Source organism: Chiloscyllium plagiosum, unplaced genomic scaffold (assembly GCF_037043375.1).
Source record: "Chiloscyllium plagiosum isolate Xiang-an unplaced genomic scaffold, Cpla_swu_hap1 HiC_scaffold_7, whole genome shotgun sequence".
NCBI classification, from domain to species: domain Eukaryota; kingdom Metazoa; phylum Chordata; class Chondrichthyes; order Orectolobiformes; family Hemiscylliidae; genus Chiloscyllium; species Chiloscyllium plagiosum.
The window spans coordinates 114,050,527-114,077,304 of record NW_028270145.1 but is presented as its reverse complement, the minus strand read 5'-3'; the positions used below and the strand labels follow the sequence as shown (position 1 = coordinate 114,077,304).

General features: G+C 47.3%; 1 protein-coding gene across 3 annotated transcripts in view; it reads right to left on the bottom strand.

Annotated features, from left to right (window-relative positions):
• spega (striated muscle enriched protein kinase a) overlaps nucleotides 1-18,866 on the bottom strand; it is a 396,078-nt gene extending 377,212 nt beyond the window's left edge. The window contains exon 1 of one of the 3 annotated variants that reach the window (XM_087989397.1): nucleotides 17,579-18,866. In XM_087989397.1, coding sequence (XP_087845523.1) covers nucleotides 17,579-17,990 — 412 coding nt within the window. In that variant the 5' untranslated portion in view covers nucleotides 17,991-18,866. The remainder of the gene's footprint in view (nucleotides 1-17,578) is intronic. The other 2 variants (XM_087989394.1, XM_087989395.1) reach the window with 2 other exon arrangements.
• Between the last annotated feature and the right edge of the window lie 7,912 nt (nucleotides 18,867-26,778).

The window sequence follows — 26,778 nt, the reverse complement described above, 5'->3', positions numbered from 1 at the left end:
CGTATACTCACACTCTACTCACAGTACACACCTGTACTCACACCTATACCCACAGTACACACCTGTACTCACCGTCCCCATGCTCTACCCACAGTACACACCTGTGCACACACCTATGCTCACACCTATACCCACAGTACACACCTGTGCTCACACCTATACCCACACTCTACCCACAGTACACACCTGTACTCACACACTGTCCCCATACTCTACCCACAGTACACACCTGTGCTCACACGTATACTCACACTCTACCCACATTACACACCTGTACTCACACCTATACCTACACTCTATCCACAGTACACACCTGTGCTCACACGTATACTCACACTCTACTCACAGTACACACCTGTACTCACACCTATACCCACAGTACACACCTGTACTCACCGTCCCCATGCTCTACCCACAGTACACACCTGTGCACACACCTATGCTCACACCTATACCCACAGTACACACCTGTGCTCACACCTATACCCACACTCTACCCACAGTACACACCTGTACTCACACACTGTCCCCATACTCTACCCACAGTACACACCTGTACTCACACCTATACTCACACTCTACCCACAGTACACACCTGTACTCACACCTATACCCACGGTCTACCCACAGTACACACCTGTGCTCACACTGTCTCCATTGTCCACCCACAGTATACACATGTACTCACATTGTCTTCATATTCTACACACAGTACACACCTGTGCTCACACCTATACCCACACTCTACCCACAATACACACCTGTACTCACACCTATACCCACAGTACACACCTGTACTCACACTGTCCCCATACTCTCCCACAGTACACACCTGTACTCACACCTATACCCACACTCTACCCACAGTACACACCTGTACTCACACCTATACCCACATTACACACCTGTAGTCACACTGTCCCCATTTCCTACCCACAATACACACCTGTACTCACACTGTCCCCATACTCTACCAACAGTACATACCTATACTCACACCTATATCCACAGTACACACCTGTACTCACACCTATACCCACACTCTACCCACAGTACACACCTGTGCTCACACCTATACCTACATTCTACCCACAGTACACACCTATTCTCACACCTATACCCACAGTACACACCTGTACTCACACCTATATCCACACTCTACCCACAGTACACACCTGTACTCACACCTATACCCACATTACACACCTGTAGTCACACTGTCCCCATTGCCTACCCACAATACACACCTGTACTCACACTGTCCCCATACTCTACCAACAGTACATACCTGTACTCACACCTATACCCACACTCTACCCACAGTACACACCTGTGCTCACACCTATACCCACACTCTACCCACAGTACACACCTGTACTCACACCTATACCCACATTACACACCTGTAGTCACACTGTCCCCATTTCCTACCCACAATACACACCTGTACTCACATTGTCCCCATACTCTACCAACAGTACACACCTGTACTCACACCTATACCCACATTACACACCTGTAGTCACACTGTCCCCATTTCCTACCCACAATACACACCTGTACTCACACTGTCCCCATACTCTACCAACAGTACATACCTATACTCACACCTATATCCACAGTACACACCTGTACTCACACCTATACCCACACTCTACCCACAGTACACACCTGTACTCACACCTATACCCACAGTACACACCTGTGCTCACACCTATACCCACACTCTACCCACAGTACACACCTTTGCTCACACTGTCGCCATACTCTACCCACAGTACACACCTGTGTTCACATCTATACCCACTCTCTACCCACAGTACACACCTGTGCTCACACCTATACCCACACTCTACCCACAGTACACACCTGTACTCACACCTATACCCACACTCTACCCACAGTACACACCTTTGCTCACATTGTCCCCATACTCGACTCACAGTACACACCTGTACTCACACTGTCCCTATACTCTACCCACAGTGCACACCTATACCCCCACAGTGCACACCTGTACCCACAGTTCACACCTGTACTTACACATGCACAGCTGAACCCAGTGTCACATGGTTGGGTTCACATTCACTTTGAGGTCCAGAACTGTATGGGGTCAGTTACGCACCTGGATGCACACTAACCTGGCCTCATACAGCTGGACATACCTGCAGTGATTGGGTTAAACACGTTTACCTCCCTATGCAGTGGGACAAGTGCTCCACACCTGAGGACACTGACAGATCTTTCCTCAGCCTGTCAGACAGCAGGACTCACACCAACATTAACTCTTGAGTAGTCTGACCCCTTGTCAGTTCACCCTGTGGGATTCTGTAGTGACTCAGGCTGTCTGAGGCAAGTCTATTATAAGACCATAAAACATAGAAGTGGAAGTAAGGCCATTCAGCCCATCAAGTCCATTCCGACATTCAATCACGGCTGATGGGCATTTCAACGCCACTTACCCACACTCTCCCTATATCCCTTAATTCCTTGCAAGATCAAGAATTTATCAATCTCTGCCTTGAAGCCATTTAACGTCCCGGCCTCCACTACACTCCGTGGCAATGAATTCCACAGGCCCACTATTCTCTGGCTGAAGAAATGTCTCCTCATTTCCGTTCTAAACTTACCCCCCTCCAACTCTAAGGCTGTGCCCACGGATCCTAGTCTACCCACCTAACGGAAACACATTTCCAGTGTCCATCCTTTCCAAGCCATGTATTATCTTGTAAGTTTCTATTAGATCTCCCCTTAATCTTCTAAACTCCAATGAATACAATCCCAGGATCCTCAGCCGTTCCTCGTATGTTAGACCTACCATTCCAGGGATCATCCGTGTGAATCTCCGCTGGACATGCTCCAGCGCCAGTATGTCCTTCCTGAGATGTGGGGCCCAAAACTGTACACAGTACTCCAAATGGGGCCTAACCAGAGCTTTATAAAGTCTCAGTCGCACATCGCTGCTTTTATATTCCAAACCTCTTGAGATAAATTACAACATTACATTTGCTTTCTTAACCATGGACTCAACCTGCAAGTCAACCTTTAGAGAATCCTCGACTAGCACTCCCAGATCCCAGATAACTTTGTACTTCAGTTTTATGAATTTTCTCACCGTTTAGAAAGTAGTCCATGTCTGTATTCTTTTTCCCAAAGTGCAAGACCTCACATTTGCTCACGTTGAATTTCATCAGCCATTTCCTGGACCACTCTCCCAAACTGTCTAAATCTTTCTGCAGCCTCTCCACCTCCTCAGTACTACCTGCCTGTCCATCTAACCTCTTATCATCGGCGAACTTCGCCAGAATGCCCTCAGTCCCTTCATCCAGATCATTAATATATAAAGTGAACTGTTGTAGCCCCAACACTGAACCCTGCGGGACACCACTTGTCACCAGCTGCCATTCCGAGAAAGAACCTTTTATCCCAACTCTCTGCCTTCTGACAGACAGCCAATCATCAATCCATGCCAGTAGTTCACCTTGAACATCATGGGCCCTCACCTTACTCAGCAACCTCCCGTGTGGCACCTTACCAAAGGCCTTTTGGAAGTCTAGATAGATAACATCCACTGGGTTTCCCTGGTCTAACCTACTTGTTACCTTTTCAAAGAATTCTAACAGGTTTGTCAGGCACGACCTCCCCTTACTAAATCCATGCTGACTTGTTCTAATCTGGCCCTGCACTTCCAAGAATTTAGAAATCTCATCCTTAACGATGGATTCCAGAATTTTACCTACAACCGAGTTTAGGCTAATCAGCCTATAATTTTCCATCTTTGTCTTGAACCTTTCTTGATCAAGGGCGGTTTTCCAATCATCTGGAACTTTCCCTGACTCCAGTGATTTTTGAAAGATTACAACCATGCCTCCACTATTTCCTCAGCCACCTCCCTCAGAACTAACGGACATAGCCCATCGGGGCCAGGAGATTTATCAATTTTTAGACCTTTTAGCTTTTCTACCACTTTCTCTTTTGTAATGGCTACCATGCTCAACTCTGCCCTTGACTCTACTTAATTGTTGGAATTTTACTCATGTCTTCCACTGTGGAGACTGACGCAAAGTATTTATTAAGTTCTCCTGCTATTTCCTTATCTCGCATCACTAGCCTTCCAGCATCAATTTGGAGTGGCCCAATTTCTACTTTTGCCTCTCCTTTGTTTTTTATGTATTGAAAGAAACTTTTACTATCATTTCTAATATTACTGGCAAGCTTACCTTCATATTTGATCCTCTCCTTACTTATTTCTCTCTGTTATCCTCTGTTTGTTTTTGTAGCCTTCCCAATCTTCTGATTTCCCAGTGCTCTTGGCCACTCTATAGGCTGTCTCTCTTTTTTTGATACATTTCCTGACTTCCTTTGTCAGCCATGGCTGTCTAATCCCTCCCCGGATAATCTTCCTTTTCTTTGGGATGAACCTCTGTACTGTGTCCTCAATTACACCCAGAAACTCCTGCCATTGTTGCTCTACTGTCTTCCCCACTAGGCTCTGCTTCCAGTCGATTTTCGTCAGTTCCTCTCTCATGCCCCTGTAATTACCTTTATTTAACTGTAACACCATGACATCTGATTTTGCCTTCTCTCTTTTAAACTGCAGACTGAACTCTACCATATTATGATCGCTGCCTGCTAAGTGTTCCCTTACTTTAAAGTCTTTTATAAAGTCTGGCTCATTACATAGCACTAAGTCCAGAATAGCCTGCTCCCTTGTGCGCTCCATCACAAGCTGTTCCAAAAAGCCATCCTGTAAGCATTCCATGAATTCCCTTTCTTTGGATCCACCAGCAACATTATTCACCCAGTCCACCTGCATATTGAAGTCCCCCATGGTCACCATGACCTTGCCTTTCTGACATGCCTTCTCTATTTCCTGGTACATCTTGCGCCCCTGGTCCTGACCACTGCTGGGAGATCTGTACATAACTCCCATTAAGGTTTTTTTGCCTTTGTGGTTCCTCAACTCCACCCATACAGACTCCATATAATCTGACCCTATGTCATTCAGTGCCATAGATTTAATTTCGTTCTTAACTAACAAGGCCACCCCGCCCCCTCAGCCCACCTCCTTGTCTTTTCAATAAGTTGTAAATCCTTGGATGTTTAACTGCCAGTCCTGAACCCCCTGCAACCACGTCCCTGTGATGCCTACCACACCATAATCATTCACCATGATTTGTGCCGTTAATTCATCAACTTTGTTATGAATACTACGAGGTAAAGTGCCTTCGTGCTAATTTTCTTATCCTCATGATTTCCAAAATCTCTAGTAATACGTCCAAACTTATCCTTCCTTAGGGTGTAGGTTTGCTCGCTGAGCTGTAGGTTTGATATCCAGACGTTTCATTACCTGGCTAGGTAACATCATCAGTGGCGACCTCCAAGTGAAGCAAAGCTGTTGTCTCCTGCTTTCTATTTATATCTTTCTCCTGGATGGGGTTCCTGGGGTTTGTGATGATGTCATTTCCTGTTCATTTTCTGAGGGTTTGATAGATGGCATCTAGGTCTATGTGTTTGTTTATGGTGTTGTGGTTGGAGTGCCAGGCCTCTAGGAATTCTCTAGCATGCCTTTGCTTAGCCTGTCCCAGGATAGATGTGTTGTCCCAGTCGAAAAGGTGGCTTTTTTTATCCGTGTCTAGGGCTACGAGGGAGAGAGGGTCATGTCTTTTTGTGGCTAGCTGGTGTTCGTGTATCCTGGTGGCTAACTTTCTTCCTGTTTGTCCTACGTAGTGTTTGTGGCAGTCCTTGCATGGAATTTTGTAGATGACGTTGGTTTTGTCCATGGGTTGTACTGGGTCTTTTAAGTTTGTTAGTTTTTGTTTGAGAGTGTTGATGGGTTTGTGTGCTACTAGGATTCCGAGGGGTCTTAGTAGCCTGGCTGTCATTTCTGAAACTTCTGAAACAGCTCAGCGAGCAAACCTACACCCTAAACCTCAACCTGAGCTCAAACCTTCACAAACCTTGCATTATCCTTCCTTTTTGTTTCTTAAAGGGAAAGGGTGTGAAAAAAATCAAGTAAATCTCCGGAAAATCCGAACAGAGATGCTGACAACACCTCCGAGAGAGCAAATCACTGGGTGAAAGAGCCAGAGAATACAGGAAATGCAAAACAGCTTGGGGCAGACATTGAGTTGGTGACTCAAGAAGTGAGAGGTACTGGGGGAGAGAGTGAGAGAGAAAGGAGGGACACAGAAAGAGTGTGGAAACCAAACAATAAGGACTGATAGAGAGAGAGAAAAAGCAACACTGAACGTGTGCAAGGACGAGTATAAAAGAGAGAGAAAGATTGAGAACGAAATTAGAAAGTGAGGGGGAGGGAAGCAGTGAGTGAAGGAGAGACTGAAAGAGAACAGATCCAAGAAACAGTGAGAAGCAGAGTGTCAGAATGAAGAGGTAGAAGCAAAGGGGAGAACAAAGAAAAGAAAGTGTGAGTGATATACAGGACGAGGAATCTAGAGAGAGGTTGGAAAGAGGGACAGAGAACTGGATACGAAAAGAATGTCAGAGAGAAAAAGGGAAAAGTGAAAAGCAGAAAAAGAGTGACAGAGGAGAGAGAGCAAAAGAGGGAATGAGTGATGAGAGAGAAAGAGACAGACAGACAGACAGAGAGAGAGAAGAGAAAGCAAATGCGAGAGAGAGAGAGAGTGAGCATGAGTGTGGGATCATTTAACAGCAGAAATGTGCACAGTCAGTTTAAGTGGGAAATTGATCCGACACCAAAATAAATAACTGGAAAATAACACATCAAAGGGAACTTCTCACCCTGCAGTGCTGTGTGAGAGAAAAAGGAATACAGCAAAAATCTCTCTCCACTATAAATGAACAATTAACCACAGCCAGTGGGTCCCAGTTACTTTGTTCTCCTCTTGGGAAAGATTCTTTTAATGCAGTGATTCCCACTCACAGACGGACCACAAGGGGGAAACATCTTCCTCTGATATATTAAGACGGGATCACCAAAGGCACAGTAACCTTTACACAAAACAAAACTTCTTCAAAGCATTCTGCAAATATTACCGGGCTACGGCTGAGTAACCAGCATTCCTGTCTCTGAGTCGGCAGACCACAGCCAGCCGGGTCCACTCTCATTCCAAGAGATATGACAGGCAAAGGCCAGGCTGACATTCCCAGTGCAGCAGCGACGGAGTGCGTCACTGTCAGAGGTGCCATCCGGCAGGGGAGAGGTTAGACAAAAACTTTGTCTGCTGTGGACAAAAATAGATCTTGTTGCTCATTTCACAGAGAGAGACAGGGATTCACCTCTTGTCCTAGCAAATATGTAGCCTTTGACCGACATCAGAGAAGCACCTGAACTATCAGACCATGAAACACTGGAGCACAAGTAGGCCATTCAGCCCATCTGCACTACCATAGAATCATAGAGATGTACAGCATGAAAATAGACCTTCGGTCCAATCATCCAGACTGACCAGATATCCTCAGTTAATCCAGTCCTATATGCCAGCACCCAGCCCATATCCCTCCAAACCCGTCCTATTCATATACCCATCCAAATGCCTTTTAAATATTGCAATTGTACCAGCCTCCACCACTTCCTCTGGCAGCTCATTCCATACCCGTACCACCCTCTGTGTGAAAATGTTGCCCCTTAGGTCTCTTTTATATCTTTCCCCTCTCACCCTCAACCTATGCCCTCTAGTTCTGGACTCCCCGACCCCAGGGAAAAGACTTTGTCTATTTATCCTATCCATACCCCTCATAATTTTGTAAACCTCTATAAGGTCACCCCTCAGCCTCCGACGCTCCAGGGAAAACAGTCCCAGCCTGTTCAGCCTCTCCATGTAGCTCAAATCCTCCAACCCTGGCAACATCCTTGTAAATCTTTTCTGAACCCTTTCAAGTTTCACAACATTTTTCCGATAGGAAGGAGACCAGAATTGCATGCAATATTCCAACAGTGGCCTAACCAATGTCCTGTACAGCTGCAACATGACCTCCCAACTCCTGTACTCAATACTCTGACCAATAAAGGAAAGCATACCAAACGCCTTCTTCACTATCCTATCTACCTTCGACTCCACTTTCAAGGAGCTATGAACCTGCACTCCAAGGTCTCTTTGTTCAGCAACACTCCCTCAGACCTTACCATTAAGTGTATAAGTCTGCTAAGATTTGCTTTCCCAAAATGCATCACCTCACATTTATCTGAATTAAACTCCATCTGCCACTTCTCAGCCCATTGGCCCATCTGGTCAAGATCCTGTTGTAATCTGAGGTAACCCTCTTTGCTGTCCACTATACCAATTTTGGTGTCTTCTGCAAACTTACTAACTGTACCTCTTAAGCTCGCATCCAAACATTTATGTAAATGACAAAAAGTAGAGGACTCAGCACAGAACCTTGTGGCACTCCACTGGTCACAGGCCTCCAGTCTGAAAAACAACCCTCCGCCACCACCCTCTGTCTTCTATCTTTGGGCTTGTTCTGTATCCAAATGGCTAGTTCTCCCTGTATTCCGTGAGGTCTAACCTCGCTAATCAGTCTCCCATGGGGAACCTTGTCGAACACCTTACTGAAGTCCATGTAGATCACATCCACTACTCTGCCCTCATCAATCCTCTTTGTTACTTCCTCAAAAAACTCACTCAAGTTTGTGAGACATGATTTCCCACGCACAAAGCCATGTTGACTATCCCTAATCAGTCCTTGCCTTTCCAAATACATGTTCATCCTGTCCCTCAGGATTCCCTTCAACAACTTGCCCACCACCGAGGTTAGGCTCACTGGTCTATAGTTCCCTGGCTTGTCCTTACCACCCTTCTTAAACAGTGGCACCATGTTTGCCAACCTCCAGTCTTCCGGCACCTCACCTGTGACTATCGATGATACAAATATCTCAGCAAGAGGCCCAGCAATCACTTCTCTGGCTTCCCACAGAGTTCTAGGGTACACCTGATCAGATCCTGGGTATTTATCCACCTTTAACCGTTTCAAGACGTCCAGCACTTCCTCCTCAGTAATATGGACATTTTACAAGATGTCACCATCTATTTCGCTACAGTCTATATCTTCCATATCCTTTTCCACAGTAAATACTGATGCAAAATATTCATTTAGTATCTCCCCCATTTTCTGCAGCTCCACACAAAGCCTTGCTGATCTTTGAGGGGCCCTATTCTCTCCCTAGTTACCCTTTTGTCCTTAATATATTGTAAAACCCTTTGGATTCTCCTTAATTCTATTTGCCAAAGCTATCTCATGTCCCCTTTTTGCTCTCCTGATTTCCCTCTTAAGTATACTCCCACTTCCTTTATACTCTTCTAAGGATTCACTTGATCTATCCTGTCTATACCTGGCATATGCTTCCTTCTTTTTCTTAACCAAACCCTCAATTTCTTTAGTCATCCAGCATTCCCTATACCTACCAGCCTTTCCTTTCACCCTGACAGGAATATACTTTCTCTGGATTCTTGTTATCTCATTTCTGAAGGCTTCCTATTTTCCAGCCGTCCCTTTACCTGCGAACATCTGCCCCCAATCAGCTTTGAATGTTTTTGCCTAATACCATCAAAATTGGCCTTTCTCCAATTTAGAACTTCAACTTTTAGATCTGGTCTATCCTCTTCCATCACTATTTTAAAACGAATAGAATTATGGTCGCTGGCCCCAAAGGGCTCCCCCACTGACACCTCAGTCACCTGCCCTACCTTATTTCCCAAGAGTAGGTCAAGTTTTGCACTTTCTCTAGTAGGTACATCCACATACAGAATCAGAAAATTGTCTTGTACACACTTGTCCTCTCCATCTAAACCCTTAACATTATGGCAGTCCCAGTCGATGTTTGGAAAGTTAAAATCCCCTACCATAACCAGCCTATTATTCTTACAGATAGCTGAGATCTCCTTACAAGTTTGTTTCTCAATTTCCCTCTGACTATTGGGGGGGTCTATAATACAATCTTAATAAGCTGATCATCCCTTTCTTCTTTCTCAGTTCCACCCAAATAACTTCCCTGGATGTATTTCCGGGAATATCCTCCCTCAGCACAGCTGTAATGCTGTCCCTTATCAAAAACGCCACTCCCCCTCCTCTCTTGCCTCCCTTTCTATCCTTCCTGTTGCATTTGTGTCCTGGAACAGTAAGCTGCCAGTCCTGCCCATCCCTGAGCCATGTTTCTGTAATTGCTACAATATCCCAGTCCCATGTTCCTAACCATGCCCTGAGTTCATCTTCCCTCCCCTTGCATTTAATTAATAAATACAGTTTAATTTCCCTCAGCCTTTCCTCATTAGACCTTCCCTCTATACCAGGCAACATCCTAGTAAATCTCCTCTGAACCCTTTCCAAAGATTCCACATCCTTCCTATAAAGCGGTGACCAGAATTGTATGCAATTACAGTGGTAGTTACTTTATCTCTTTCCTGTCCTGGAATATTGCAGATTTTTGGAATACCTTTACTGCCTTCCACTGTGAAGACTGATGCAAGATATTTATTGACCTCTTCTGCCATCTCCTGCTTCCTATTATTGTTTCCCCAGCCTCATTCTCTGAAGGGCCCATGTTCACTTGGGCTTCAACGCTTGCTGCCTGTTTTGATGATACTGGTTTCCTCGAGGATTGTTTACCCTGACATTATTCATTAATCCGGCCTATTACACTTCACCAGAACTGTCCCCTCACTATTGGAAATTTCCATTTACCAGGAGAAAGTGAGGACTGCAGATGCTGGAGATCAGAGCTGAAAAATGTGTTGCTGGAAAAGCGCAGCAGGTCAGGCAGCATCCAAGGAGCAGGAGAATCGACGTTTTAGGCATAAGCCTGAATCCTGAAGAAGGGCTCATGCCCGAAATGTCGAATTTCCATTTACCCCCAGCCTCCCCCGATCCTTTCATGACGGAGAAAGTTCCAGATTTCCTTTGCCCCTTTGTGTGAACATGTTCTTCCTGACATCAGCCCTTGGTCAATTTTTAAGGTTCTGCACTCACCAACACACACAGTCCCACTTCCCCTTCCAGCCTCCCATCGGAGAGAATGGTTCCTCTCTATCCACCTTATCAAATCCTTTAATATTCTGCAATAAGACCTCAATCTGATACTTCTTAAATTCATTCATGAGATTAAGGCAGCCCTGACATTTGTTGTCCATTCCTCATTGGTTTATACCTCAGGTGAATAGGAACCTTGCCAGTCCCTCTCACCACCCCCTCCCCACCTCTGGATCACTTTGGGGAATCAGCAGGGGTCACAGGTTCAAATCCAACCCTTAGAATTGCAAATTTTTCTCAGTTATGACAACCACTATTGATTATCATGAAGAGCCACTAATGTCCTTCAGCAAAGGAATTGCCTCCCTAAGGGCATGTGGGTCTACCGACAGCACAGGGTGAAGGAAGGTGGAGGCCGAAACCTGGCAGAGTGGCGAAATCAAAAACCAAGACGCCATTGTCAGCCTTCCTTGAGAGCATTGTGGGTCAACGTGTGGTACATGGACTGCAACAGTTCAACAAGGCAGTTCACCCCCACCTTCTCAAGGGGCAACTAGGGACAGGCGATAAATGCCGGGCCCAGCCAGTGATGCTGATGCCTCGTGAGTGAGTAACAAACAAAATCTGCCATCCTTGCCTGGTCTGGCCCACGTGTAACTCCAGGCCAATAGCAACAGAGCTGACTTTTAATTGCCCTCTGAAATGTTCCTGCAAGACACTCCATTCAAGGGAAAAAAAGTTAGGGATGGACAATTAATAATGGCTTTGTCAACATCACCCACATTCCATGACCGAATTAAGAGAAAGTGAAGGAGTTTAGAGAAGGGAGAATGTTGTGTGGTGCTGGAAGAGACTACCAAGATTGGAATGGATTTGGAGGACGAGAGATTAGAAATTGAGTTATTGTTGGATGGATCTGATTCCTGGGATGAGAGAGAGATTTGAAATTGAGTTGTTGTTGGACGGAGCTATTCCTGGGATGGTAGGACTGACGTATGAAGAGAAACTGGATCAGTTAGGACTATACTCACTGGGATTTAGAAAAATGAGGGGGATCTCAAAGAAACCTCTAACATTCTAACAGGAAATGGACTGGGTAAACACAGGAAGGATGTTCCTAATGACCAGGGAGTCCCAAACCAGGGGAAGGTCACAATCTAACGATATGGAGTAGGCCATTTCGGACTGAGCTGAGGAGAAACGTCTTCACACAGAGAGTGGGGGGAATATGGAATTCGGTTACAGGATGTGTTTGAGGCCAAAAGGTTCAATGTTTGCGAAGATGAGTTTGACACAGTTCTTCTTTGTAGTGCCCTACGCTGGGCCTTTGAAGGAGCTCTGCAGTCAGTCTCACTCCCTCCTAATCCCTCCCCTGCACATTCCACATCAAAACAACTCACTGAGTGAAATCACATTGCTATCCCCTTGTCCTACTCTTTCAGTGATTCCCTTTGATCTGTGTCCCCCTGGTTACCAACCCTCCTGGAAACACTTTCTCCTCATTTATTCTATGAGAAGTCCTCATGCCACAGAGCAAAATGAGGCCATTTGGCCCATTGTGCCTGCACCAGCTCTTCAAATGAGCTTCATTACAAAGTTCAGCATCAGCTTCTTGCTCTTATATTATATGCTCTTATTAATAAAGTTGAGAACATTGTGTGCTTTATTAACTGCTCTCTTGCCCTGTCCTGCCACCTTCAATGATCTGTGCACATAACCCCCCAGCTCCCTCTGCTCCTGCACCCCTGTAGAATGTACCCCCTACTTTATATTGGTTTTCAATGTTCTTCTTAACAAAGTGCATCACTTCACAGTTCCCTGCATTGGACCTCATCTGGACCTGTCCCTTTGGAGTTGCACACTGTCCTCCTCACAGTTTACAATCCTTCCAAGCTTCATTCCAAACTTTGAAACTGGCTGCTGCACACCAAGATCCAGATCATTGAGATAAATCAGGAAAAGCAAGAGGCCAAACACTGACCTACTCCAAATCTTCCTCCAGCCTGACTGTGGATCTGCCTTTCCCAGGAATCAGTCTGGTAAACCTTTGCTGCACTCCCTCCACAGACAGGACATCCTCAGGTACAGAGACCAACACTGCACACAATACTCTAGGGATGGTCTCACCAAGGCCCTGCACAACTGTAGCAAAGTATCCCTGCTCCTGTATCAAATCTTCTCACGATGAAGGTCCAACATCCTATTCACTTTATTCACCGGCTACTGCTCCTGCCGATTTATAGTGTCAGAGTCCTGGCTGGCTTCCCATCTCCATCCACCATCAACCAGCACTCCCATAGATACCATGTCACAGGTCACACCAATTCCCATTCACCCATCATCCCCTGTTGCTCGGTCTAACAACAACTCAATTACTAAACTCCCATCCTTGTTTGGAACTTCATTTCTATCTCTGTGACCTCCTCCAACTGGAGACAGAGATAGTTAGGTTCTTGATTAGTAAGAGAGGGGGGGTCAAGGATTATGGGGAGAAGGTGGGAGAATGGGGGTTGAGAAACACCTCAGCCTTCTATGCTCTGAGCGGAACAATCCCAGCTTCCACTGACGGTTAGTTAACCTTATGTAGATTCCTGATCAGAAGCGATGCTAGTGAGTTTTGAGAAGATTTTTAGCTCTGGTTGAGGTTCTGGATGTAGGTTTGCTCACTGAGCTGGAAGGTTCATTTTCAGATGTTTCATCACCATAGGAGGTAACATCTTCAGTTGGCCTCCAGACGAAACATTGCTGATGATTCCTGCTTTCTAATTATATGTTTGGGTTTCTTTGGGTTGGTGATGTCATTTCCTGTGATGATGCCATTTCCCATGGTGAAGCCATTTCCTGTTTTTTTTCCTCAGGGTGTGGTAAATGGGGTCCAAGTCAATATGTTTGTTGAGAAAGTTCTGGTTGGAATGCCATACTTCTCGGAATTCTCGTGCGTGTCTCTGTTTAGCCTGTCCTAGGATGGATGTGTTGTCCCAGTCGAAATGGTGTCCTTCCTCATCAGTACATAAGGATACTAGTGAGAGAGGATCATGTCGTTTTGTGGCTAGTTGGTGTTCATGTATCCTGGTGGCTAGTTTTCTGCCTGTTTGTCCAATGTAGTGTTTGTTACAGTCCTTGCATGGTATTTTGTAATTGACATTAGTTTTGTTTGTTGTCTGTATGGGGTCTTTCAAGTTTATCAGCTGCTGTTTTAGTGTGTTGGTGGGTTTTTGGGCTACCATGATGCCAAGGGCTCTGGGTAGTCTGGCAGTCATTTCCAAGATGTCTTTGATGTAACATATAAATAGAAAGCAGGAGTCATCAGCAGTGCTTTGTCCGGAGGCTCACTGAAGATGTTGTCTAGTATGGTGACGAAACATCTGAAAATGAACCTTCCAGCTCAGTGGGCAAACCTACATCCAAAAGTGGCTCTGATTCAGTGTCACTCTGGGTGCCACGACGTTAACTGTTGAAACCAGTGATGAGAACTGGGATGAGGTCATTCAGCTCCTTGAGCCTTTCCCACCATTCAATGAGACAATGGCTGCTCAGTGACTTGACTCCACTCTCTTTTGTATTATGTCCCATGTGCCTTTGGCTAACAAAAATCTATCACAAGACACAGGAGCAGAATGAGACCATTTGGCCCATCAGGTCTGCTCATGGCTGATATGTTTCTCAACCCCATTCTCCTGTCTTCTTCCCCTTACTTGTCAAGGACCTATCTATAGGGTGGAATCCCCAGTGTGGAAACAAACCATTCGGTCCAACAAGTCCACACCGAACCTCCAAAGAGTATCCCATCCAGACCTCTACGCTATCCCCATGGCTAACACACCTAACCTACACATCCCTGGAACTATGGATAAATTTAGCATGGCCAATCCACCTGACCATCTTTGGACTGTGGGAGGAAACCAGAGCAAACCCCAGCAGAAACAGGGAGAAAGTGCAAACTCCACACAGACAGTTGCCTGAGGCAGGAATCAAACTCTGGTCCCTGGCGCAGTGAGACAGCAGTGCTGACCACTGAGCCCCTGTGCTGCCCTGGCCTAAAGGCACTCAATGACTTGGTCTCCACAGCCCTCTGCAGCAATCAGTTCCACAGATCCCCCACCCCTAGCTGAAGAAATCCCTCCTCATCTCAGTTCTAAAGTTGCTGTCCCTTCACTCTGAAGCTGTGCCCTCAGGTCCTAGTCCCTCCTTCTAATGCAAACACTTTCCCCACGTCCACTCTATCCAGGCCTGTAAATTTCAATCAGACCTCCCTCATCCTTCTAAACTCCATCGAGTACAGACCCAGAGTCCTCAACCACTCCTCATATGACAAGCCCTTCATCCCCGGGATGATTCTTGTAAACCTCCTCTGGGCTCTCTCTGACACCAGCACATCCTTCCTTAGACACAGGGAACAAACTGCTCACAATGTTCCAAATGCTGTCTGACCAGAGCCTTATGCAGCCTCTGCAGTATATCCCCACTCTTGTATTCTAGCCCGCTTGAAATGAATGCTAACATTGCTTTGCTTTCCTAACTGCCACACGAATCCTGAATTAGGATTCCTAAGCCCCTTTGCACTTCAGATTTCTGAAGTCTTTCCCCATTTAAAAAATAGCCTATTCTTCCTGCCAAAGCATATAACCTCACACTTCCCCACATTGTATTCTATCTGTCACTTCTTTGCCCACTCTCCCAGCCTGTCCAAGTCCTTCTGCAGCCTCCCCACTTCCTCAACATGACCTGTCCCTCCATCGATCTTGGTGTCGGCTGTAAACATTGTGACAATGCCCTCAGTTCCTTCGTCCAAAGGGAAGTCACACCAGTCTCAGATTCCAAATCAACAATTAAACCAGCATCAGTTCCCATTGAGGGAAGAGAGTTTCCAAGCAATCCCCCACAATTTACATGAGGAAGTGTTTACTAATTTGTGAGGAAGAGTCACTCGACCCAAAACGTTAACTCTGATTTCTCTTCACAGATGCGGCCAGACCTGCTGAGTTTTTCCAGCAATTTCTGTTCTTGCTTCTGATTTCCAGTGTCCGCAGTTCTTTCAGTTTGTTTTCATTCCTGAATGTCCCAGCTCAAACCTTTGGGCGTGGCTCTGTACCCCCACAATCTGAATCCCTCAGCACGACGCAAAATCTTCTCTTTAATCTTTACAAATTCATGGGCGGCACGGTGGCACAGTGGTCAGCACTGCTGCCTCACAGCGCCAGAGACCCGGGTTCAATTCCCGTCTCAGGTGACTGTCTGTGTGGAGTTTGCACGTTCTCCCCGTGTCTGCGTGGGTTTCCTCCGGGTGCTCCGGTTTCCTCCCACAGTCACAAAGATGTGCAGGTCAGGTGAATTGGCCATGGGAAATTGCCCGTAGTGTTAGGTGAAGGGGTAAATGCAGGGGAATGGGTCTGGGTGGGTTGCGCTTCAGCGGGTCGGTATGGACTTGTCAGGCCGAAGGGTCTGTTTCCACACTGTAAGTAACCTAACAAATCTACAAGCAAGGAAGAGGTGCCTGCTTCCCCATTCAATAAGATTATGGCTAATCTGATATAACCTCAGCTCTACAGTCCTGCCCAGCCTGATAATCTTCCATCCCCTTGGTCATCACAAATCTATTTCCGAGGTAAAAACAATGACTGCAGACGCTGGAAACCAGATTCTGGATTATTGGTGCTGGAAGAGCACAGCAGTTCAGGCAGCATCCGAGGAGCAGCAAAATCGACGTTTCGGGCAAAAGCCCTTCCGATGAAACGTCGATTTCGAAGCTCCTTGGATGCTGCCTGAGCGGCTGTGCTCTTCCAGCACCACTAATCCAGAAACAAATCTATTTCCCTCTGCCTTAAAAATTGTGAAAGATTCTACATTCACTGCCTTCTGAGGAAGGGAATTCCAAAGTCTCCCAACTTTGTGAGAGAAATGATGTCTCTCATCTCTGTGTTAAATGGGTGCCACCTTATTTTTCAATTATGACCCTAACTCTAGATTCTCTCACAAGGGGAAACCTTATTTCTTCATCTGCCCAGTCATGTCCCCTCAGGATCTTACATGTTTCAATTTGGTCACCTCTAAAAGCAGTTCACACTTCAACCTTTGAAATTCTTGGCTCATTTGGTGCAGAGGTAGTGCCCCTACCTTTAAGCCAGAAGCCTCAGGTTCAATCCAATTATTAGCCAATTGTATGGACTCTCTGGCCTCAAATAATGCTGATCTTGCTAAGGTTGAAAACTTTTGCTATAAATTTTGCGTCTTACAATCTTCTTCTCCACAACCACCTGATGAAGGAACAGCGCTCTGAAAGCTAGTGCTTAAACAAACCTGTTGGGCTATAACCTGGTGTTGTGTGATTGTTAACTTTGTAAAAGGGGTAAAAACAAGGACTGCAGATGCTGGAAGCCAGATGGCTCAATTCCTGATGAAGGGCTTTTGCGCAAAACGTCGATTTTCCTGCTCCTCGGATGCTGCCTGACCTGCTGTGCTTTTCCAGCGCCACTCTAATCTAGTCTCCCCACCCCCTCCCCCAGGGTCCCCACCCCCACCCCGCTCCCCTAGGGTCCCCACTCCCCACCCCCAGGGGGTCCCCACCCCCAGGGTCCCCACTCCCCACCCCCAGGGGGTCCCCCCACTCCCAGGGTTCCCCCCAGGGTCCTACCTTCCACCTCCAGCACAGCCAGCACAGCCGAGGAGCGGGACTCCCCGATGGGGTTCCGGGCGATGCAGGTGTATACTCCGGCGTCGGCCGCTTTGCAATCCCGGATCCAGAGCGCCCCGTACTCGCCGCTCTCCTGGGCCAGGCACACGTTGTCCCGGTACCAGGCCAGGGTGGGCACCGGGCTCCCGCTCACCGCCACCTTCAGCCCGATGTCGCAGCCGGTCCCCACCGCCGCGTTCTTCAGCTTCCGGAGAAACGCCGGGGCCCCGGGTACCGTCTGCTCGCCCCCGTGCACCCTCAGCCGCTTCGGGGGAGGGGCAGCCGGACCCCCGTCAGTCCGCCTGGCCCTCCCGGGGGGCACGGCTACATCGCTGCTCTTCTTCAGGGTCAGGGTGGTCTGCACGGTATGCATCAATCAAAACTACCACCCTGCCCCCCCCCCCTCCCGGGCAAGACTGGCAGCGGCTTGGAAAACCAGGAGGACAGCTGTCAGAAACACACACCTGGGTATTGTACAGCCTGACCCTTCCCTCAGGCAATCACAAGCTAATAAATAAAAGGGTGACGAGAGAGAGAGAGAGAGAGAGAGGGGGGAAGACCAGATAATCTTTTAAACAAAAAACTTATTGGAACTTTCTGCACTTTGAAAACTTTTAATCTAAGTTTGCTCGCTGAGCTGAGCTACAAAACTTTTAATGTAAATTGAACAGAGTGAAGCGATTCTCCAGGCTTTACTAAATTAAACAATCCAAAACCACGGCCAGAAACAAGTAGGAAGGGGGTTGTATAAACTTGCAAGAGTTTAAAAAGAATCTCCAGCATTTACACCTGCCTTTATTTATTTAACCGACTGTTTCTCTCTCTCTCTACAACCGGTTAAGGTGTGTTATTTTGGAAGAACAAGGAGAATAAGAGTTTAGCGTACCTCAACCTTTTGGTTAAACAAGGGCGTTTTGCTCAGGATTTTTCCCCAGGTTGGAGCGATGTTGTTAGGGGAGGTTTCCTTTGACGGAGGGCGAGGGGGAGGAATCAGTCGAGAACGGCGCTGTTAAAGAGGAATATTTTTAGCTGGTTCCAGCCACTAATCCTCTCCCCTCTCTGACGAGCCGGAGGAAAACTCCAGAGAATTTGCCCCTCAGCACTGCCTGCTTGGTTCCTTTAAAGTAAACCTTTTATCGAGAGCTCGGAGTGTACCCGGGGGTTGGAGGTCACCAGCCTGGTCATGGTTAGACCCCCTCCTCAGGCACTGGTGATGTCCCACCAGTTTCAATCCTTGTCCATCTCTCTGTCCCTCTCCCTCTCCCTCCTGTCATTCCCTTGCAAAACCCCAGCTGTTTCCCGTCAGTCACAACTCTCTTTAAACAGCTCAGAGTCATCCCTTTCAAGGAGGCAGAGACGGGGTTGGGGGAGGGAGGTGGTGAGATTGGGCGGGAGCGCCTTCAACCAAAATAAGATCAAGGACCCTTGACCTCAGCAGCCAGCCCAGCCTCACCGTGATGGCGTTGTTGCTTCACGTTAAAAATCCCACAACACCAGGTTATTAGGTCAGCAGGTTTATTTGGAAGCGCTAGCTTTCGGAGCACTGCTCCTTCATTAAGTGGTTGTGGGGGGTAAGATCATGCTCACGGAATTTATAACCGAAGGAGTCCAGTGTCAGGGAGATGTGATACAGTAAACAATCTTAGATTAAACACTTTCATCTTTTAGAATGGTTTATGCTGGTTCCCCCAGGACTTCCCCCAAATTACATACTCCACAACCACCTGATGAAGGAGCGACGCTCCGAAATCTAGTGCTTCCAATTAAACCTGTTGGACTATAACCTGGTGTTGTGTGATTTTTAACTTCTCAAGATAGCTCAGGTTTTTAGCCAATCGGTGTGAAGTCTGTCTGTGTCCAAATGCTATGTCAGACTGACAAACCCTCTGTATAGTTTTACACGGTTTAACATGGATTCATGCAGTTTCTAAGCAAAATAAAACGTAATTTGCAAAAACAAATTCACCCCATTAAGTTATATGAGTGAGCATGGAGGAGTGACAGATTGAGTGCGCATGTGGGTGTGAGTGCACATGACTGTGTGTGTATAAATGTGTGTGTGTAAGCTTGGTTAAGTGGGTGTATGTGATGGGGTATGTGTGAGGAGGTGCATGTGCGCAGTGTGTGTATGTGTGTGCATATGAGAGAGAGCTTGTGTATGAGGGATGGTTTGTGTGTGTGTGTGTGTGTGTGAAAGGGTGTAGTGCAATGGGGTCACCTGAAGTGTGACATGAACCCAATGTCCCGGTTGAGGCCATTCCCATGGGCACCGAACTTGGCTAATCAGCCTCTCCTCGGCCACTCTGCGTTGTTGCCTGTCCCGAAGTCTGCCCTGGAGGATGGTCACCTTCCACAGGGGAAGTTCTGGGATTTACATATCAAAGAACAGAAACCAACATATATCATTATAAAAGATGAAAGTGTTTAATCTAAGATTGTTTACTGTATCACATCTCCATGACACTGGACTCCTTTGGCTATAAATTCTGTATGATCTTAACCTCCACAACCACCTGATGAAAGAGTAGTGCTCCGAAAGCTAGTGCTTCCAATTAAACCTGTTGGACTATAACCTGGTGTTGTGCGTGGTTTTTAACTTTGTCCACCCCAGTCCAACACTGACACTTCCAAGTCTTATTCATTAACTTTCATCTGCACCATGCCCCCTCCGACCCCGACTCTTGGCAGATATGGCAGACCCCCGACTGGTAACGTTTTGGATACACAAAGGGAGTACACCCCCTCACCCACTCACCACCCAATCCCCAACCCCCCATCCACTCACCACCCAATCCCCAACCCCCCATCCACTCACCACCAATCCCCAACCCCCCACCCACTCACCACCTAATCCCCAACCCCCCACCCACTCACCACCCAATCCCCAACCCCCCACCCACTCACCACCCAATCCCCAGCCCCTCACCCACTCACCACCCAATCCCCAACCCCACACCCACTCACCACCCAATCCCCAACCCCACACCCACTCACCACCCAATCCCCAACACCCACCCACTCACCACCCAATCCCCAACCCCTCACCCACTTACCACCCAATCCCCAACCCCCCACCCACTCACCATCCAATCCCCAACCCCCCCACCCACTCACCACCCAATCCCCAACCCCCCCCACCCACTCACCACCCAATCCCCAACCCCCCACCCACTCACCACCCAATCCCCAAACCACCACCCACTCACCACCACGCCCCATTCCCCCCCACCCCCAACCAACATTTATTCCCCACCCAACGTCCCTGTGGGCTGACGATCTGGCCGTAGCTGGTTGTGGGAGCTTGCTGTGCATAGAAGGGCTGCGGAGTTTCCTTACGCTGCAGCAGTTCCAAAAGTATTTTGTTGTAGTTTTGCCTCCGATGGTGTGAGGCTCTCTCTCCCTCCACCTGGGTCTGGCACTAAATGAAGACTTGCCAGTTAGACTCATCGAATCTCTACAGTGTGGAAGCAGGCCATTCAGCCCATCAGTCCACACCGACCCTCCGAAGAGCATCCCACCCAGGCCCGCTCCTGTACCCTATCCCTGTGACCCTGCATTTCCCATGGCTAACCCACCCAGCTTGCATAGCCCTGGACACTTGGGGTAATTTCCCATGGCCCATCCACCCTGACCTGCACACCTTTGGACTGTGGGAGGAAACCGGAGCACCCGGAGAAAACCCACACAGACACAGGGAGAATGTGCAAACTCCACACAGACAGTCGCCCGAGGCTGGAATCGAACCCAGGTCCCTGGCGCTGTAAGGCAGCAGTGCTAACTATACCACCCCAGTCCAACACCAGCACCTCCAAATCTTGACAAAGGAGTATCGCTCCAAAAGCTTGTGATTTCAAATAAACATGTTGGACTATAACCTGGTGTCATGTGCCTTCTGACCTTTTCTGCCCCCAGTCTAACCCTAGCACCTCCACATCATGTGCCCAGAGCTTTGTAAATCCCCTCTGGGACACTAGTGTCCTTTAGGGAAAGAAATCTTGACCTGGTCTACCTGTGATCTGAGACCCACAGCCAATGGGTTTGACCCTAAAACCCTCTGGCTGGGTAAATCACTGAGTTGTATCGAAGATGGTGGCTCAGCGTCACGTTCTGAGGGCAATTGACAGCAAATACTGTAACAGCCAGATGCTGAGAATAAATAAAGGTGTCTAAATTCACAGCTGCTCTCACTGTGTGTCCCTGAGAAGGTTATGCCATTAATAAAACATGGGGAGTATAACATAGGAAATGGGTGAGCTATACTGCTCTTGAATTTGGAACACAACAGTTCGGTACAGGAGTAGACCATTCAGCCCTTTGATTCTACACCATCAGTTAAAACAGACGTTACAAAATGTCCCATCTTACAGGGACCTGCTGAGGTTATGAACACTGGGGCACAGCCAGCCTCACACAGGGCACCTCACACCTTCAGTACATTACCTGAACTGACATGGCACCTATTGTTAAAGTTCACTGGAGAATGTAAACTTAAAAAAAATTCTGAGATTTACATATGAAAGTACTGAAACCAACATGGTCATTCTAAAAGATGAGAGACTTAACAAACAATCCAGGTTTTTTTCAATATATAATTTCAGTTGCATCACACTGTAAACGTTTTGTTATAAATTCTGTGTCTTATGATCTTATTCTCCACAACCACCTGATGAAGGAGCAGTGCTCTGAAAGCTAGTGCTTCCAAATCAACCTGTTGGACTATAACCTGGTGTTGTGTGATCTTCAACTTCTTTCATCAGGTGATGGACTCTCACCTGGATGCGTGTGACTTCTGATTTTGACACGTCGCACAGGTATTACTCAGTTTTAGTTCCAGACTTTATCCATTTTCTGGCGATGCAGGGGTAATGTCTCTGTGTCTCAGGGACTGCAGGGTTTTTTTTGTGTTCCACTTGGTACCTGAGGAAGTTGTGTGCAGAATGCAGCCACACGGGTCAGTTAATAATCTGTAAATCCTTCCCAAGATAAGAACGGGACTGCGTCCTGTTGATCCCTCAAACAGCAGCCTCTGGCAATGGGCCAGAGATTAGTTCCAACAGAAGCTAGCTACAGGAACAGATACGAGAGTGTGCTTTGCCCGCCTCCTACGTTACCAGACATGGGAAAGCCTTTAAACCCGAGATTAAGTTAATTTAATTAATTGGATTTAAATTCTCCAGATGCTTTAGAAGGATTTGGAAGAATGCTTAGTCTGTGAACAAAACTACTCTCGAAATGGAGTGTCACTGTTCACCTCTGGCACTGTCAGTGTAATTCCTACCTTTACTGCACACACTGTCTGAAGGCTTTGCTCCCCAGTTCACAAATTTTATGTGACTCTTTCCGATCCTTTTCCAGGTGGACACAGATTCCACTCGCAAATAGAACCGTTTCCACGTTTGGCTCTGGGTTCTAATCTCACAGGTCAGTTTCCAGCAGTAATACAGCGTTATCACATACACATCGTCCAAAGGTCTTCGATCTATACCCAGAACAGGGACAGCACGGAGTTAGACACAAAGTAAAGGAATGTGAGTTTCTCCCTTAAACCCGACACCGAGACTGGACATTACACACCTGAAGTGACAGTGAGATTAAGCAGAAAGTTTTGGGTTTTCGTCCACCTGTGTCTTGTCTACCTGTCTGTCTATCTATCTGTCTATCTCTCCTACTATCTATCTGACTAGGGTCTGTCTCCCTATGATTTGGAGGTGGCTGTATTGGACTGGGGTGGACAAAGTTAAAAATCACACAACACCAGGTTATAGTCCAACAGGTTTAATTGGAAGCACTAGCTTTCGGAGCGACCCTCCTTCATCAGGTGGTTGTGGAGTAAAAGATCATAAAACACAGAATTTATAGCAAACTTTTACAGTGTGATGTAACTAAAATTATATACTTACTATAAGCTCTGTGTCCTACGATCTTATACTCCACAGTCACCTGATGAAGGAGCAGCGCTCCGAAAGCTAGAGCTTCCAATTAAACCTGTTGGACTATAACCTGGTGTTGTGTGATTTTTAACTCTATCTATCGATTTATCTATCTGCTTATCTCTGTCTGTGTCTCTGGCTATCTGCTTGTATTTTTTTTACCTGTCTCTCTCTCTCTCTGTCAATTTGTCTCTTTATATTTTGGTCCACCTGTCTAACTTTCTGTCTGCCTACCTGCCTATCTGTGTCATCCACAAATGTGTCCCTCTGAGACAGGTAAAAAGGGGTAAGGTTAAGGAACCTTGGATGACGAGAACAGAGGAGCTTCTTGTCAAAAGGAAGAAGGCACCTTACGTAAGGTGGAGGAAGGAAGGGTCTAGCACAGCTTTAGAGGATTACAGGCTTGCTAGAAAGGAGCTCAGGAATGGCATGAGGAGAGCCAGGAGGGGGCATGAAAAAGGCTTGGCAAGAAGGATTAGGGAGAACCCAAAGGCATTTTACTCATACGTGAGGAATAAGAGAATGATCAGGGAGAAGGTAGGGCTGGTCAGGGATAGCGGAGGGAACTTGTGCGTGGAGTCTGAGCAGATAGGGGAAGCCCTAAATGAGTTTTTTTGCTTCGGTTTTCCCTAAGGTAAGGGAGCTTTATGTGAATGAGAACTTTGAGGAGCTGGGATACAGGCTTGACCAGATCAAGATTGATGAAGTTGATGTGCTAAACATTTTGGAAAACATAAGATTGATAAGTCCCCAGGGCCAGACCAGATTTATCCCAGGCTGCTCAGAGAAGCGAGAAAGGAGGTTGCTAAGCCGCTGGCGAAGATCTTTGCTTCCTCACTCTCCACGGGAATCGTATTGGAGGATTGGAGGGAGGCGTATGTTGTTCCACTTTTCAAGAAGGGTAATAGGGAAGTCCCTGACAAATTTTGGAAAGAATTCTGATGAATAGGATTTATGACTATTTGGAAAAGCATATCCATGACTAAAGGCAGTCAGCATGGCTTTGTGAGGGGCAGGTCATGCCTCACAAATCTTATTGAGTTCTTTGAGGACATGATGAGACAGGTCAACGAAGGTCAGGCAGTGGATGTGGTGTATATGGACTTCAGCAAGGTTTGATAAGGTTCCCCATGGTAGGCTCATTCATAAAATCAGGAGGTATGGGATACAGGGAAACCTGGCTGTCTGGATTCAGAAATAGTTGGCTGACAGAAGGCAGAGAGCAGTTGTAGATGGAAAGTATTCTGCTGGAGGTCAGTGGTGAATGGTGTCCTGCAGGGCTCTGTTGTTGGGCCTCTGCTCTTTGTAGTTTTTATAAATGACTTGGATGAGGAGGTTGAGGGTGGGTTGGAGGTGCCATTGAGGGCTACTGCAGGCTGCAGCGTGACATAGACAGGATGCAGAGCTGGGCTGAGAAATGGCAGATGGAGTTCAACCTGGATAAATGCGAAAGGATGCATTTTGGAAGATCGAACCTAAATGCTGAATATAGGATTAAAGACAGGATTCTTGGCAGTGTGGAGGAACAAAAGGATCTGGGTGTGTAAGTACATAGATCCCCCAAAGTTGCCAACCAAGTGGATAGGGTTGTTAAGAAAGCATTTGGTGTTTTGGCTTTCATTAACAGGGGGATTGAGTTTAAGAGCCACGAGGTTTTGCTACAGCTCTACAAAAGCCTGCTGAGACCACACTTGGAATATTGTGTCCAGTTCTGGTCGCCCTACTATAGGAAAGATACAGAGGCTTTGGAGAGGGTGTAAAGAAGGTTTACCAGGATGCTGCCTGGACTGGTCTTGTCTTACGAAAAGAGGTTGACTAAGTTTGGACTTTTCTCTCTGGCGAGAAGGAGGAAAAGAGGTGATCTGATCGAGGTATACAAAGTACTGAGAGGCATGGATAGAGTCAATAGCCAGAGACTTTTCCCCAGGGCAGGATTGACTGGCACAAGGGGTCATAGTTTTAAAGTAGGTAAAAACAAGGACTGCAGATGCTGGAGACCAGATTCTGGAGTAGAGTGGTGCTGGAAAAGCACAGCAGTTCAGGCAGCATCCAAGGAGCAGGAAAATCTGACGTTTCGGGCAAAAGCCCTTCATCAGGAATACAGGCAGAGTGCCTGAAGGGTGGAGAGATAAATGAGAGGAGGGTGGGAGTAGGGAGAAAGTAGCATAGAGTACAATAGGTGAGTGGGGGTGGGGGTGGTGATAGGTCAGGGAGGAGGGTGGAGGAAGGTAGCAAAGAGTACAATGGGTGAATGGGGGTGGGGATGGAGGTGATAGGTCAGAGAGGAGGGTGGAGTGGATAGGTGGAAAGGAAGATAGGCAGGTTGGACAGGTCATGGGGACATGAGCTGGAAGTTTGGAACTGGAGTGAGGTGTGGGAAGGGGAAATGAGGAAACTGTTGAAGTTCACATTGATGCCCTGGGGTTGAAGTGTTCCGAGGTGGAAGATGAGGCGTTCTTTCTCCAGGCATCAGGTGGTGAGGGAGCGGTGGTGAAGGAGGCCCAGGACCTCCATGTCCTCGGCAGAGTGGGAGGGGGAGTTGAAATGTTAGGCCACAGGGCGGTGTGGTTGATTGGTGCGGGTGTCCCAGAGGTGTTCCCTAAAGCGTTCTGCTAGGAGGCGTCCAGTCTCCCCAATGTAGAGGAGACCACATCGGGAGCAACGGATACAATAAATGATATGAGTGGATGTGCAGGTAAAACTTTGAGTGATGTGGAAGGCTCCTTTAGGGCCTTGGATGGAGGTGAGGGAGGAGGTGTGGGTGCAGGTTTTACAGTTCCTGCTGTGGCAGGGGAAGGTGCCAGGATGGGAGGGTGGGTTGTAGGGGGGCGTGGACCTGACCAGGTAGGCACGGAGGGAACAGTCTTTGCGGAAGGCGGAAAGGGGTGGGGAGGGAAATATATCCCTGTTGGTGGGGTCCGTTTGGAGGTGGCGGAAATGTCAGCGGATGATTTGGTTTATGCGAAGGTTGGTAGGGTGGAAGGTGAGCACCAGGGAAGTTCGATCCTTGTTACGGTTGGAGGGGTGGGGTCTGAGGGCGGAGGTGCAGGATGTAGATGAGATGCGTTGGAGGGCATCTTTAACCATGTGGGAAGAGAAATTGCGGTCTCTAAAGAAGGAGGCCATCTGGTGTGTTCTGTGGTGGAACTGGTCCTCCAGGGAGCAGATACGGCGGAGGTGGAGGAATTGGGAATACGGGGTGGCATTTTTGCAGGAGGTAGGGTGGGAAGA